The sequence below is a fragment of the Pteronotus mesoamericanus genome, unplaced genomic scaffold (assembly GCF_021234165.1).
Source record: "Pteronotus mesoamericanus isolate MK-2021 breed Mesoamerican mustached bat unplaced genomic scaffold, CSHL_Meso_final scaffold_85, whole genome shotgun sequence".
Classification (NCBI taxonomy): Eukaryota; Metazoa; Chordata; class Mammalia; order Chiroptera; family Mormoopidae; genus Pteronotus; species Pteronotus mesoamericanus.
This window is the reverse complement of record NW_026555329.1, coordinates 69,992,055-70,008,151: the sequence shown is the minus strand read 5'-3', so window position 1 is coordinate 70,008,151 and position 16,097 is coordinate 69,992,055. Positions and strand designations below refer to the sequence as shown.

The window sequence follows — 16,097 nt, the reverse complement described above, 5'->3', positions numbered from 1 at the left end:
AAAGCTTGCTGAACCAAACCCAGTGTATATATACACGGCTCGCACCTACAGTGAGGAGCCAAGATATATACATGCTGCCCGAGCAGCTACATACAGGCTGGGCAAACCCAAATCTCCAGAACGTGTTCTGAAACAAGATTGCAAACCGTTTCTCTTATAGGCACCTTCCTAAAAGCAAAATGTGCTAATATATACCTGTAGTCGATATGATTTGTACAAATTAAGGACAGGTCATTTGTCAAATTCCCGAGGAGCATGGTACTGGGCCTGGACAACAAACCTATCTCCCTCCCGGCTCTAAAAAAACAAAAACAAACAAAACACCCTTCTTCCAGGGCTGTTTTGCTTATTTGTAGGATGTCTGTTACTTTTGTTTGTTACATGCGCGTTTCCAAGCGCCTACACGAGTGGCGAAGTCTCTTAGGCTGCGTGGGGAACAACCCTCCAGCATTAAAATTCCGGCCCCGCTAGTACGTAGCGGAAGAAGCGTCTCAGAGGCGCTTGGGAGGAGGGGTGGACGCCGACTAGCCAATCAGAGGCCGCCCTTCCAAAGCCAGCAGCCAATCGTGTCAGCCCTTCCCGCGCAGCACGGTTTATATAAAGGTGCGCGCCGAAGCCAAGTAGACAAGATCTTTGGGTCTGGGTTTGAGGAGCGCAGCAGTCATGGCTAGCCACATCGTGCTCTCCAACGGCGCTAAGATGCCCCTCTTGGGCCTGGGCACCTGGAAGGTAGGTGCGGTGGGGGTCGCTTCCTGCTGCTCTCTTCGGGCTCCGCGCCCCCTGGGGCGGGGAGGGACCTAGAGTGACCCTCCGTGTGGTCGTCCAGCGTTTGAAGAGGCACACTTGGGCTTTGCTTGTCCTCGGCGGGCTCCGGTCGGCCTCGCGCGCTCCCACGGGCCGAGGAGGACCAGGCAGACAGGCCGGTGGGTTGCGGTGCGGGAGGGGCTTGGGAGGCCCGCGGAAGGCCGCCTCTGTAGACACTTGGTGGTTTTGGTCCCCAGGCCGCACTTTGAATCAGATCCCAGCTGGAAAAAAATGACTAAAAGGGACTGAAAGGAAAGTGGGCTTCCCGAACCCTCCCCCGCTCTGGCCCCAGGGATGGAAAACGGGAGAAGGATCAGGAAGACGGCGGGGGACGGGGGGTGCAGGGGTGGCGCGGAGCGCTGGCGTTCCTGCCGTAAGGGCACTCGGGGCGCCCTCCCTTTGTCTCTCTTCCAAATGGTTTGTGCTTAATGTGTTCCACTTTTCCCTCTAAGGGATAAGCATCTTAAGGTAAGCCGCTAGATTGCAGATAATTAAATTAGTTTGTCCAGGACGCATCCATTTCCCCGTCCCCAGACGTGCAGCGCGGAACCAACCCCTCCAGCCGGGCATCTCACTTTGGGGTGTGTCGCAATAGCCGGACGTCTCACTTTGGGCGTGTGTCGCAGAGAATCTGGGCACCAGTGGTTACTGCCTGCCTGTGGAAAACTGTTAGCAGGCTTTAGTATTAAATCTGGCTCCACAACTAATCACCACTGAAATCTCTTAACTCACAGCGTCTCTAAGAAATGGTTAGGAATTAAATGGATAGTCTGATTATCTGAAAATTAGGGGCACAGAAGGTGGTATTATGGGCACTGGGGAGAAACCCAGTATTTTTAAGCCGCTCATAAGATAGTTTCAGGTCTTACATAGTACATTGTACAGCTATGGCCCAGATTTACCCACTAACTTTGACTGCAGGCCTGGGCTTTGGCTATTTACAGACAGACAAGGGGGGGAAAAAGAGGCAGGATTGAGTTGCACACCTGCAGTATTTTGAAACTTAACAGAAGATGGTGCTTACCTCTACCCTAAAACCTGCAGTTGAAAATTGGTAAATATAAGCTGAATAAGAAAAGGGTCCTTGAGTTGCATCACATGGAAAATGTTTCTTGGCCGAGATGATCAGAATATTAGTAATTCTGCTTTTCCTTCAAAAAGTCCAGAGGTGGCTGTAAGGGTATAGTTTGAATTACGGTCATGATGTCGAGTTAAATTCCATAAGGAGCAGGTTATTCTCTCGGAATGGATGCGGAAAGATGTTTTCTTGGCAATGTGTAGCCCACAGACATACCCATGGAACTCGAACAAACGCTCCGCAAAGCAATCCTTAGCCTTACCAGGTGGGATGCATTCTGAAATGTTTTCGTTCCCTGTTTTCAGAAAGCGTGGTCCTGACCTTAGGCCTGTAATTTGAAAATCACAACTGTAGGGTGAAGGAGGAGTAAAGTTGATCAAAGAGGGCGTTTAATCATCCACCTGAGCACTTAACACCCTGCAAAGCTGTATGTTTCCTTACAACGGCACAAAATCTGTGTTTAGCTCCCTTGCGCAGGCTACAGTTTGTTGAGGGCTAGGGTGGTGTCTGCCTTGTTCAGTTACTGCCAGCGCTTTTCGCAGTGCCAGGTGAATAGCAGGTACGCAAAAGATAGGCGTTGAATTAGGAAAGTGGAGGGAAGTAAGATAACTTCAGATTTTGGGGGGGGTGGGCAGATGAGGTTTGTACTGAATTGTGTGGAGACATGATGAGGGTGGGGGTCAGTGAAATAAATGAGAGAAGTGGAGGCCTGGAGAGGGTTTCCTTTTTATAAGTACAAAAGTTTTACGAATAGCGGCGTCATACCTTCTCCACATATGAGTGTACATATTCCTTCACAAATGCGGGGCAAAAGGGGGGGTGGCCCAAATACCATTTGCTTCCTCTCCGGGAGAACCAGGGGAGGCCGCGAGTGGGTGCGGCTCCTTGTTCTCACGGACCTTTCCTGGACCTTTCCTGTCACGGGGACTGGCATTCTGGTCAGGCTGTTCTCTTGAGTCCACACTCTTTCAGTTCCAAGGAACGGGATAGCGAACAACAACAAAAAAAGTTTGAAGTGGGGATTTGTTGAACTGCAGAATGACCTGAGGTGTCCCAGATTGAAGGATATAAATGTGACCCTCACCTGCTCCTCAAGCCCACTTTCTTCCAGCAGCTCCTGGCTCAGATCCTCCCAGCACGGTGACCCCAGCAGAATGAAATGGTGTCTTGTTGGTGTCAACTTAAGGCTAAAGACGGACACTTGTGGGCCTGGCTTGGGTCATGTCTCTGTGCCAGTACTAGGCACCGACAGATACACTGTGTGGCTGCCCAGGGTTGGGGGCTGCAAGGTGCTGGGCTGGCACAGCACAGGGCTCTGCGGAGAAGGTCAGCGTTCCATTAAGTCTGAAGAAAGCCTAAGGCATGCCAGGCAGTTTCCCCCACCAGGGTCCCTCACTTGTTCTCTTTTTTGGGAGGGGTGTGCTCAGCTCCACGGCTCAGACCAGCGGCAGCTGTGCCCAGTTCGCCCCAAAGAGGCCGTGGTTGTGATGATCCGCTGCTCTGCTCTGTTCCTTCAGCCATGCAGCATGGGGAAGCTGCGAGGGAAGCTTCGTAGGGCCTCCGGGAAAGAGGAGGTTGCCAGATCACCTGAAGTTAATTTGTTGATCTAACACCTGAGTTAGCATGGCCAGGGCACCGTCAGGGCAGGGCAAGCTCTTATTCCAGTGCCTTCCTGTTCTGCCCTCCTCGCCTGTTCCGAGCAGCTGACGTCCAAACAGCAGATGTCTGCAGCTGCGGGTGGGCCCCGGGGAAACTCCCCTTCCATTCTTTTCTACCCCAGCTCTCGGGGGGAATGCGCTCCCTTCATTCAACAGCCCGCTGCACACGTGTTCACTGTTCACCCCACTGGTCTGAGCCAGGGATGGAGTCAGCGGCTGTGCAGTCAACCTGAGTGAAGCTTAATGGCTCTGCAGACGCTCCCTCCTCCTTGTCCTCCACAGCCGGGTGCCTGCACCTGTCCTGGTCATTCAGAGGGTTTGGGCACAGCCAGCCAGCCCTTCAGCTTCTTTGTAACTGTGACCACAGATCATGGTGTGGTCTTCCAAGATAGAGTGAGAATTGACGCCCAGGCCTTAGGTCTGTATCAGGAATATTATTGAGTTTGAGATTATGTCCCAAAACTGCTTAAAAACAAGGAATTGCCAGTATCTGAATCTGTGCACAAAAAAGAGAGTAAAAGCACAGGCGTTTACTGAACTCTGAAACCAAATGGGAATTGGGTAAACATTTACAGCGATTTTTGAAATATTTTGAGCTATTGAAAGGAACTGGTACCCTTACTGTCTTGGGGCCCTAACAGATTCAGGTAGCGGGGGACTTTTTTACAGTGGTTTGTAAATCATCAGATGTGAAGAAACCAGGAAGTGAATGTCTTCGCACATTTTTTTAAGGTGATCTGTGCTGCTGTTGCGTTGTCAGATGTTCCTAAAATGAAGCAGTGTGGCATTTCACCTGAGAGCAAATAGCTTAGTCTCTGCCTCAGAAGCTGGCCCTGGCCTTCCATAGCTGACCTTGAAGGAGCAGGTGCCTCAGGGAAGAACACTGGGCTCACTCTGTCCTCCTTCCTGGGTTGGATGCAAACTCCATTTTCTGTTTCCTTGGGGGTTTTAAATCCAAGACCTCCCTTCCCTTCCCTTCCAGTCCCCTCCAGGCAAAGTGATGGACGCTGTGAAGGTGGCGATCGACCTCGGGTACCGCCACATTGACTGTGCCCACGTGTACCAGAACGAGAACGAGGTGGGCATGGCCATCCAGGAGAAGATCAAGGAGCAGGTGGTGAAGCGTGAGGACCTCTTCATCGTCAGCAAGGTGCCGCTCTCGGGAGCCTGGGGCGGTAGGGTTCTCATTGGCGGTGATTGATGGGTGGCCTAGGCTTAGAGCCAAGGCCATATTCTGGGGCCCCTTCCTACAGCTACAGTTGTCACTCAGTACACGATTCTCCCAGGGAAAACAGGGAAAACGTATTAACTGGAGGCCACAAGGGGCTCCAGAGCGCGTCCAACCATAGCCGTCTGTGGGTTGGCCGTTCCACCTAGACCGAGTGTCCAGCCCCTTGCTGAAGAGGCTGAGGTCGTGGGTTGGTGCTTTCTTCTCCGGGGCTTCCCTTTGAGGGTAGAACTTGGTCCCCATCTACAGAGTGGATCTCCACTGCTGGCCGCCGCCTTTTACCTGGAGGCTGTGGGTGCCCAGAGGACACGTGGCGGGAGGGTCTCTCAGGGACAACAGCCCAGAGAACTCACGTGTCGAACCCAGGGCAGGTGCTTTGACCTGATAATCCGCGTCCCTCTGGAAAGCAAGGGTCCACACTGTGAGATGGCCCCTCCTTCAGCACCATGCACAGCATCACAGTGACACGGGTGGGCTGTGAGAGGAAAGTGGCTTCAGGCCATCTGGCTCCCAGCCAGGAAGCAGCTTCCTGCGTGGCAGTGATGAAACGCGTTTTCTCCCTGGCTCCAGCTGTGGTCCACGTACCACGAGAAAAACCTGGTGAAAGGAGCCTGCCAGAGGACACTCAGCGACCTGAAGCTGGACTATCTGGACCTCTACCTTATTCACTGGCCCATCAGTTTCAAGGTACGGAGCACAGGGCTCAGGGGTAGCCTGCGGCGCGTGGGGCCTCCTTTGTTGTCAGGTTATGAGTTGGCACACGCTCTGCGTGTGGTGTTACTGCTCACGGCGCAGTCCCCAGGCCTGCAGCAGGGACCAAACCCGGGAGCTTGTTAGACATCAGTCTTGGGGCCCACTCGTGGACTCTGAATCCAAACCCCAGTGACTTAGCTGCACCTCACAGAGTCTGAAGAGCCGTGCACTGGGTCAGTTGGTGAATGTATCATTTACAACCTTGTGACAGCAAACACCGCTCAGGTGACACATCTGCCTTTAGCCACAGGTGTCATCTGTTACCGCCACCCTGCCCGGAGGCACAGGCACACGCACACGTACCCATTCCTACCTGCACCTGTGTCTGTGTGTATCTTCCTACATTCCGCACTCATGCCGCACCCTGCGGAGGCTCAGCGGGCCCGCACGGGCCGTGTCACACTGTCCCGAAGGAATCTCGCGTGACTGTGTCCCTTGCCTTCACTCCAGCTATGGGCTCAGTTTTCTGCTTTGTCAGCCACATGGGAAGTGTGCCCTTTACCCTACAGCCCTATTTCGTTGTGCCATGTGGTATCAGGGCCTGACTTTTACCATTTGTGCTTCGCGATAAGCCAGCGAGGCTCGGCGAGGCCATGGCCCCGTAGGCTGATGATCAGCCAGGACGTGGACCCCGCAAGCCCTGGTCCTGAGTCCTTCCTCCATCCACACACTCCCGTCCCTGGTGGGGCTCGTCTCGCCGGCCGAGAATTAGCCACCTCCGTCTGACAGTCCGCTCACGCCCTTCTAGCAGAACGAGACTCGGGGGGTTTCCGGAGTTGTCTGCCTGTTTCTCTCATGGACACAGATTTGCCCTTGATTATCTTCTAAAAACTTAGCCAGCCCTTGTAGTTGAGGATATTTTTAAAACTTTGCTTTCAAAGACGCGGTTCCCCAGCATGTCTGTGAAGGGCTGTTAACCGATTATTTGCGTTTCATTGTTGGAACAGTCTGGGGAGGATTTTTTCCCGTTGGATGCGAAAGGCAACGTGATTTCCTCTGACGCTGACTTTCTGGACACGTGGGAGGTAAGGCCGTCCCCGGTGGGGCTTTCTTCTCCAGGGCTGGTCTCCTGTTGTTCCTGTGAGAGGGCAGATGTGCGTTCTGCCACTTTTTTTTTTGGTCATCACCCGAGGACATGCTTACTGATTTTCGAGGGGAAGGGAGGGAGGAGGGAGAACAAGAGGGAGGAAAAACATCCATATGAGAGAGAAACATTGACCGGTTGCCTTTCGTATGTGCCTTGAGTGGGAATCGAACCCATGACCTTTGGGTTTACAGGATGGTGCTCCAACCAATGGAGCCACACTGGCCAGGGCTCTGCCACTGGTTTTGCTCTTCCTGTCCGTTTAAGCCAGCCTGACATCTGTCTTTATGTTTCTTGGCTTCCCAAAGGTCTGTCTCTGGTACCCAACAGTAAGGGCAGGGCTGGTGTAAAAGATACTTCTGATCCTTTCCCGTGGGGCACATGTCAGGTGCAGGCTCCCTCTCTTTTGTCTTTAGGTCATGGAAGAGCTGGTCGATGAAGGGCTGGTGAAAAATATTGGAATCTCCAACTTCAACCACGTCCAAATCGAGAGGCTCTTAAACAAACCTGGCTTAAAATATAAGCCGGCGGTCAACCAGGTAAGCATCCAGCAGGGAAGCCTGTGGGCGCGGCAGGTACTTGGTACCTGCTGACTCTGGCAGGTGCCTCTTGTCCGCATCCCGCACCCCCCAGGGGCCCGGCCTGCTCCTGGGCACTGGCAGAGGCCTCATTCAGGACTCAGCATGACAGTGGCACCTTTGGGAGTGAGACTTGGGAGAGAGAAAGGGTGTGAGCCTGTCCCGTGGCGGCTCAGGGTCTCGCAGAGCGCGGCCTGTGGACGTTAAGACCCTCAGACCTGTCGCAGGTGACAAGTGGCCAAAGCCAGGAAAATCCCTTAGGGCCCATGGCCACATTACGTTGGTAACAAGGTTATTCTTATAAATGTCAAGGCCACTAGCTGAGAAACATAGATGTCATTACGGCTTATCTGGGAGATAGGACGCTGGGTACACATAACATCCTATCTGGTGAGGCCAGGACTTGGCACGGAGAACCTTCCTGTGTGTCCTGTCGCCTGCGCCCAGGGCTGCATCAGCCTCCCGTTTGCGCTTGCAGATTGAGTGCCACCCGTACCTCACTCAGGAGAAGTTAATCCAGTATTGCCAGTCCAAAGGCATTGCGGTGACTGCCTACAGTCCCCTCGGCTCTCCCGACAGGCCCTGGTGAGTTTCCACGAGACCGTGTTTTCTTGTCAGTTGGGGAAAATTAGAAATGGTTAGAGAGAAAACGTCAGCATCAAGGCAGGTGGCTCTGGCGCTAATTTGCAGACCTTCCCAAGAGCCTCTTTGTTGGTGTCCTGGGCCTGCTCTTTTTCCAAAGGGTTGGGAGTTCATAACCAAGCTTTGAATCGGGAGGAGACTGGCCAGCCTCCCTCTGAGGTTCACGGAGTTAGGTTTGGGGTGCCGGCTCTCTTGAGGGGCAGCACCAACGGTTTCTCACATGGGCCATTGTTCTGTCTCCAGGGCCAAGCCTGAGGACCCTTCCCTACTGGAGGATCCCAGGATCAAAGCCATAGCTGACAAGTACAATAAAACCACAGCCCAGGTATGGCCGTTGCCCAGCGCTTGTGACTGTCCCCAGAACTGTGTTCGTGGCAGTCCCTGTGGGCCAGGAGGGGGAGGTGACCGAGCTCAGTCAAGCCTTCCTAGAAGTGTGGCTTGGAGTCCTGGGGTGTGTAGTAGACAGCACAGCAGCTGGGGAGTTAAAATGCTGCCATACGGTCTAGGAATAGCAGCGCCTGCCCGCCACCTTCCTGGGCCGCTGCAAGGGTCAGCAGCTGCTCTGTAGGTGAAAGCGCGACTCTGGACCCTTGGCAAAGCTCCCGTTACGGGCTGCACAGGAAGCATCGTTCTCCCTAGCGGCAGGAGGAGTTAGGGAGAACTCCTAACTGATCCTAACTGATCCGCGGGCTGTCCCCTTGCGGGTAGGACACCTGGGAGACACCGAGGCGCTTGGCCTGATGGCTGAGCGCAGGGCTCTGGGGTCAGATCTTGCGTGCCACCCTCCCCGTTGCTGGGTGTGACCCTGACGTCTCTGAGCCTTGCTTTCCTCACCTGAGGTTCTGGAATTCCCCCTTTCTGATGACGGAGACGAGAGATTAAGCGGGGTGACGACAGATGATGTGCTTATGTGCTCCGCACGTCTGTGTGCAGGTTCTGATCCGGTTCCCCATGCAGAGGAATTTGGTCGTGATCCCCAAGTCTGTGACTCCGGAACGCATCGCCGAGAACTTCCAGGTGAGGTCCTGGCTGGCCGCCCCGGTTTTCCTCAGTGGAGAAGGCGGTGGGGAAGGACCCTTCCTAGGGTCTCACCCTGTCCCTGCAGTATTGTTTGTGGGACCCTTACCCTCTGTCCCATCTCGGTCAGGGAGCCACCCTCAGCAAGCTGCAGGGAGCACACCTTGGACTTGGGAAAGTGGCTCTCCCTTGGTGGAGGCACTGTTTTGGGGTGGGCCCTGTGCCTCAGTTTACCCTCTGTACATGCACACTCCAACATGAGGCTCGTCGGTGACTGTTTGCCCTGAGAAATGGTCGTGAATGACACTGGCTTTGCATCAGAGTTTTGCTAGTTACCTCAGTTTCCCCAACTGTAAAATCGTACCTAGTTCAAGGGTTGTCATGAAGATTAAATATGATTCATCAAAGGGCTTCACAGAGCATACTTGGTACCCTAGTAAGCGCTCAGGAAATGCTGCTGTGCTGCTGCTGAGTCCGTGGTCTGCAAAGACTTTATAGGCCATTCCTGCCCACCCCTTCGGCCAAGACCCCGTCCTGCAGTGGGCAGAGCAACAGGGCTGGCGTCAGAGCGCGTGAGGTGTTCTGTGTGGGCGCTGGGGGCACCCCCGAGCAGATCGGCTGGCTCGGCATCGGCATCACACCCTCCCTGCCTCCCACACTCGTGTGGGTCTGGGGCAGAAGAGCTCTGGGCAGCACCTGAGTCTGGCCCCCCAAGCAAAGCTCCACCGCGGCCACGCCGTCCTCACCCAGGTTGTGGTTTCCAGTGGCAGTTTCCACAGTGAATGGCTGGCTGTGCCTGTTCCTTAGCCGTAGGCTGTGGCTGCAACACGTGCCAATGGTCACCTGGGAGAGACTGGGGTGGAGTCTGGGGAGCGGGGAGGGGAGCTCTTTTGATAGTAGGGAAGAATTTTCTCCTTTCTTCAGATGTTTTGACTCTTTGAGATAAAGTGGTAAAACAGTGACCACTAGGGGAAACACGTCATGCTAGGGATGGATTCTTTGTTTCATATATTTTATTTTTTTCAAGGTGTTAGACAATAATTTTGAAATGACTAATGTCATAGAGTTAACATTTTATTTTCATTTCTGGGTGTGCAGTCCTTGCACATTTTTGCACAGCTGTGTTCACAGGGTCCTCAACAGACTTTCTCCTTGCACATTCTGTGATCGTCACAGGCCGAGGGCACTCCTGGTGTGTGGCCGGTTTTCTCACGCCTCCCCGGGGCCGCCCGGGGCCTGCCCACCGGCCCCTGCCGGCCACGTCTCCCCTGAGACTGTGGTCTTCGTGCAGATGGTTCCCCCGCTACCCCTCCTGCCCTGTCTGTCCACGCCTGTCAGGCGTTGGAGGCCTGCCTCAAACCCTTCACCTTGACCGCAGCCTTCAATCCGCAGCTGGGATGCATCCCGGTTCCGCTGGACGTCCCGCGTGCTCTGTGCAGTGCCTTTCATACAGCGTGCGATCAGTTCCCTCTCGTGCTACAGCCATTGTGTTTCCTTTGCTTCGTTGCAAACTGAGGCAAAGACGCGTCTCACGCATCCTGTGTTCCCTGGTGCTGAGCACAGCACAAGTGCCCAGCAGTGGTCTTGAAATGAACTAAATGGAATGAAAAGTATGATTTTGCTGGGAGGTTCTGGAAGGGAAGGAGTGTTTTCGATGTCTCGTGTTAGTACCAAGGGAAGCCTGTACCTTCCGTGGGTCCTCAGAGGGTGCACTTTCTCTGAGTTGAGTCCCCCTTCTCCCTTCCCCACTCAGGTGGCATCTCATCAGTGACCGTCTACAGAGCTGCTGGGGGTATCCTGTGTTGGAGCTTAGCGCTTATTGGCTGTTTTTTCTTTCTAGGTCTTCGACTTTGAACTGAGCAATGAGGATATGACCACGTTACTCAGCTACAACAGGAACTGGAGGGTCTGTTCCTTGGTGAGGTGAGTAGGGTCCCGGGCGAGCATCAGGTGCTGCAGAGCGAAAGCCTAACTCCTGGAGGCCTTGGCGTCCAAGCCCTGCTCTCCCGGACGCCCTTACCTGCATCCTCGTGTGTGTGCAGCCAGAGACGTTTCATCCTGTGTCAGCTGAGCCGCATGCAGCCACGGGGGAGATGCCAAGGCATCTGCTCCAGTGTCTTCTCGTCCTGGGCCAGGTGCTTTGTTGGCCTGACCTGCAGTATCCGCACATTCTCCAATCAAAGGGGCTCAGTAGGAAATGCGGTGTTCAGAGCCTGAGGTTATCCCGGCTCTGATACCACTAAAGCCACTCGGAGGAAGTCATTCAACCCCTCTGACTGAGGCAGAGCCCCCTCCGGGCCCTCCAGCTGCACATTCGCTGGTGCCTTGTGTTCCTTCCGATTTGGAGTTTGGACCCTGAGGGAGGTGAAGAGGAAGGCTGTTGATTTTCTTTCCTGGCCCGCACAGCAACTCAAGTTCAAAACGCGCTTTCTGCTTTCAGGAAGAAACGTCCCGTTTTCTAGTGGAGACTAAGAACCTCCTTTCTCGCTGCTTTTACTGTCTGATCTCTCTGCTGGTTTCTGCTCTGTCTCCTTAGTAGTCAGTTACTCATCTAAGTAAAATGTGAATGCTCGCTGAGACGGGCGGGGTGGGGGGTGCTAGCTTTCCTTCCCAGCCTCTGTGCTCTCTCTGTCCCCCTCAGAGTTTGCGCCGCTGGTGGCATTCGCCGCCACCCCCGGCCGATGTCCGCCCGCTCTGCAGCTTGGATGGTAAATCCCTGTCTTCGGGTGTGAATGTGCTTGTGAGCATGCTGCTATCTTTCACACCAGGGCCTCAGATTCAAAAGAGGCCACAAACAGAGTTTATCACTGGCAGCCCCAAACCAGGGCCCTTTCTGATGTCTGTGTGTGTTCATGTTGTTGAACCTTTAGACATCGAAACTGCTTTTGGATCTGGCGGGGAAGGGGGAGACGCGAATCTTTCACTCAGTTACATCTGTTCTGCTCTGAGAGTCTCTGAGTCATACATTCGGTTCCCTGTCCACTGCTCACAGGATTATTGAAGCTCTCGGGGCTGACAGACCACAGTGGTTTACTAGTTGATCCCTTTGTTACTTAGGCATCCTCCACTCTCCAGCGCAATTCTGGAAACCAACTATCAGATTATTCTATGGGCTGCCGGTGTGTGTTGGGGATGTTTGGGGTCTGAATGGGGAGGGAGAGGCTGTCTCCCACATTCCCAGGTCACCAAGAAAGCTTTGTGGAACTATATGTACATGTACATACACATTCACGTTACTTCTGTTTGGCAGTTACTATGATACTTACACCAGTGCCATTATTTTCAAGTTTGACAGGACGCAAAAAAACAAAAAACGTTTGGGGAACTTTTGAATGGTTCTGAATATTTGAATAAGTGTTAAAAACCAGGTTTGCCCTGGGCTAACCAGTTTTTCCAACATTGCCATTATGTTCCCAGCACAAGCCGTTGGCCCTGCCAGATGGAGCTGTGGGCCGTGGACCGTGGCAGACATGCCTGCAGCTCTCCATCCCCGGACCAGTGCCCAGCCTGTCCCCTCCCCTCTCTTTGTTTTTCAGATCCTCCACTACTCCCCTGGGTCCATGTCAGCTCCTGCTGACACCAGGAGACTTCTGGAGGGGACAGTGCCCCCTCTCCCCATGTACGCGGAGCCCGTCCTTGTTACACGCACACACTCTAAGCATCTCTTATGTTATTTACCACCCACTTAGTGTTTAAGACAGTAAGGCGCGCTCTTGTCTGGCCTGACAGGCTGAGTTACCGGGAGGCCAGAGTGGCACCTTGCTGACCTGGGCAGGTGGGGCACAGGGCTGGGTACACAGGAAGGGTGATGTCCGACATGCACGGTCCAGTCCCAGGGGGCACGTGGCAGGTCCCTCCCAGGCCTTTATTGCTCCCTGCAATGAGACACTCACCGTTTTTGTCTTTTTGTAATTTATTACGGCCGAAATCCCCTCTTGAAAAGCTCATGTATTGTTCTTTCCTCCTCACAGCTGTATCTACCACAAGAATTATCCCTTCCATGAAGAGTTTTGAAGCTGTGGGTGCCTGCCCTTCCCCAACGAGCTGTACCTACCCTTTCTGCCTCGTTCTTCCTGTATGCAGTGTAGCGTAGCGCGCATCCCTCAGCGTTGGGGGCAGCCACCGGCAGACGAACCAGTGAGGGCCTCGCCAGCCTGGCCTTGGGTCTGAAGAACAATCTGAGTAGAGGTCTCTCAGTTTCCTTTGCCCTCCTTGTCCAGCAAGAAAGTACAATCTCAATATCCTTCCCTAAGTTGAAAAAATAGTTCACTAACAGTTAGGTTTTGGCTGCTTGGAACTGTAATCCTCTCAGCCAGAACCAAATAACAAGTACTCTCTGAGCTCAATGGTGTCGGTTTGGTTTGGTGTGTTGAGATGACTCATCGCCTTTTGTCGCAGTTGACCTTCATCCCACTGTTCCCCACAGAGCCGGCCATTTGACCCTGCAACACAAATGAGGACTTGGCACCTTCCCTTTGGCGGGGGACCCCTTCAGCCAGTATTTTGCCCAGTTACCTTTCGGGTAACTTTGGAGTCAGCTGGGGAGCCGCAGGTGCTAGTGATGTCTGGCCCTCCTTAGATGTGTGGAGACGCTCTCATCAGTCTAGGGGGTAGGTGGCCGGGACATCGAGAGTCCGCATGCCCCCCAGGGGGGGTTCTAAGGTGCAGCCAAGGTGAGAGCCACAGCTTTAGGGCCCAGCCAGGCTGTTAACCCATTTGTAGCTGCGCAAATTACTCCATCACTCCTCTCAAAAGCCAAAGTCCAGTTTACTAGGCAGCACTCCTTACAAGTACCTGCTTTCGTGAGCTCCATTGTCTAGACTAGAGAGAAGAAGAGCATCATTAATTGCTATCTATCTTAGCTGGGGCCCCCGTACAAAATACCACAGATGGGGTGCCTTAAACAAGAGGTCCATTTCTCAGAGTTCCTGAGGCCAGAAGCCGGATCAGGGTGGTAGCGTGGTCGGGTTCAGTGAGGACCCGCATCCTGGTCTGTAGGTGGCCACCTGCCCACTGTTTGCACGTGACAGAAGGGTGAATGCTTTTCACTAGGGTTACGGAAGTAAAGGTCCCCGTATTCATTTTTTTTATCCCCCCCTTTTTTTTTTTACTTTTACAAATGCTGTTGCTTGTTTTTATTAATGTTTCCTTACCTCATAATGTCAAGTTAAATTGACAACAGCCAGGAGAAGGATGGGATAGATAGGTGTTGACTTCAAGTGTCTTGGACAGATTGCTTCATAACCCACTTTATCAGATGACCATGGCCTCGAATGAATAGGTGGCCTTAACTGCTTGGCAGGTGAAGTGTGTAGGTAGTAGTTGAACAGCGGTGGCTGCTAGCGGCACCCAGGGGTGACAAAGAGCACCAGGCTCCTGAGTGGCTAGGGTGGAGCCAGGTGGGGGATGCAGAGCCCCACCCACTGGCAGCCCTGAGCCTGGGCCTTTCTTCCTGGCACCTGCTGGTCACAGGGGTACGGTTTTCCCTGCTGGATACACAGGTCCCACCCTGTCCCAAGTTAAACTGCAAAACCTCTTCACTCACCCTCTAAATGATCAAGAGCAGACTATATGTTATATCAAGTTCACTACAACCCAATCCCTGCCCTTTTTTTGCAGTCAAGAATTGGCGTGAACACACTGTGGGAAAACTTTGAGGTAGTCCTTACCAAGAGTTTAAATGAGCTGCTTGCCTTCTAGAGCCCAGAGTAAAAACAGATCAAAACAAAGATTGGAAAAGTCAGCCAGAAGCACCAACAAGATAAAAGGCCTGGCGCTAGCCTGACCTGCTCTCCAGGAGAGACCGAGATGCTATCTGGGAACGTGTCCCTGACAAGGCTGGCCTGGGTTTGGGGAGAGGAGGAAACCAAGGCCGCCTCTTACAAATCACAAAGGACTTGTTCTGTATTTTCAAGATAAAATAGTTTGTGTGGCAGTCGGTGGCCCCAGGAACAGATTTGGGAGGGGGGTGGCCTGTGTGGGCTCGTTGGAGCCAGCTTCACACTACGGCTAACAACTGACCTGAGGCTGCGGCAGGTAGACGCCGGCGGGTCTCCATAGATAGAGACCACTTTTCCCGTGGACAGCCCCCTCCTCCCTTCCCTTTGTGGAAATCATACCTTCTGGGGCAGATTCCAGACCAGCCTAATAGCTCAAGAGTCACTGTGGTGATGTGAAATACAAAATAACATCCACGAAACAGTTGGAATTCCACCAGAACAGTTCAGCTGAAGAGAACTGTTAAGGGCAACTGAAAGGGAACTAAATTTTAATGAATCGCAGGGGCGGTTAACGCCTGCGCTTGAAAAGCCTCTCTGAGCAGTGCGGCCGCGGACTTGATTTCATACAGCCATTTCTCAGGGTCCAATGTCACAGCGAGGTCTCTCAAGGCCAAATTGATGTTTTAGGGCAGGGTCTGCAGTGCTGGACACCAGAAGCAGTCATTCCAGAAGCCTGGGCAGTCCTTAGCCAGAAGCACAACCCAGGCTGCCTTCCTAGAGGGACTGTCTTTGGGGACTGCCTTAGAGGGACTGGTGGCCTTTGGAAGATCGTGGTCCTCTGGGATCCAGGTCACACCTAGTCTTTCGTCCTTGGAAGGCATCTCCTAGCTGTGATCCAAGGAAAACCTTGGTCTCCAGGATCCCGAGAGGAACCTTTCTCTCTGCCTCGGAGCCTGGCCACTCAGGTTCTCCTCTAGCCCAACTTCAGCTCAGCCTGAGGAAGCGCTAGTATCTGTTTTCCTTGCCCTTTTGCCCACAGAGCCTGGAGCAGCACCCGGGCGCAGACACGGCTCCCGATGTCAGTTGCATGAACTAGCCAGTGAACGAATGAAGAGCTTTTCTTACAATGACTAGTAAAACCTCCTAGTGTGAAATGGATGTATTTCAGACCCAAAAGGGCTGCTTAGTTCTGAATAGTGGCCTAAAATACATGGAAGGGTGGCAAAGTGTGGTGTAGGGGTAGACAGTCTTCATTGCAGCTGCACTCTTCCTAATCGTGACCTTGGAGGTTAATGTACCAGCCTTCATTTCCTCAATCTCTAAAATGCCTACCTCCTAGCAGTCGTTGAGATTAAATGAGATCATACATGGAAAACCCCTATCCCAGGCCTTGCACACAGCACTCAGTGCGTGCTAGTTATTGTTGCTGAGGCTGTCGATGTTATAACCAAATGTCAACAACAGAAACACACCCATCTGTTTGCAGGTGGTGGCCCTGGGGGACCTAAGCCCAGAGAGGGTTCTTTCCTCTCTAA

At 53.2% G+C, this 16,097-nt stretch overlaps 1 protein-coding gene across 1 annotated transcript; it reads left to right on the top strand.

Annotated features, from left to right (window-relative positions):
* The first annotated feature begins 596 nt into the window (after positions 1-596).
* AKR1B1 (aldo-keto reductase family 1 member B) lies at positions 597-13,477 on the top strand. Its single transcript, XM_054563894.1, has 10 exons — positions 597-729; positions 4,523-4,690; positions 5,339-5,455; positions 6,469-6,546; positions 7,022-7,144; positions 7,662-7,768; positions 8,069-8,150; positions 8,759-8,842; positions 10,683-10,765; positions 12,814-13,477. The coding sequence occupies exons 1-10, from the start codon at positions 664-666 to the stop codon at positions 12,854-12,856; spliced, it is 951 nt and encodes a 316-aa protein (XP_054419869.1). The 5' UTR covers positions 597-663; the 3' UTR covers positions 12,857-13,477.
* Positions 13,478-16,097: the final 2,620 nt, after the last annotated feature.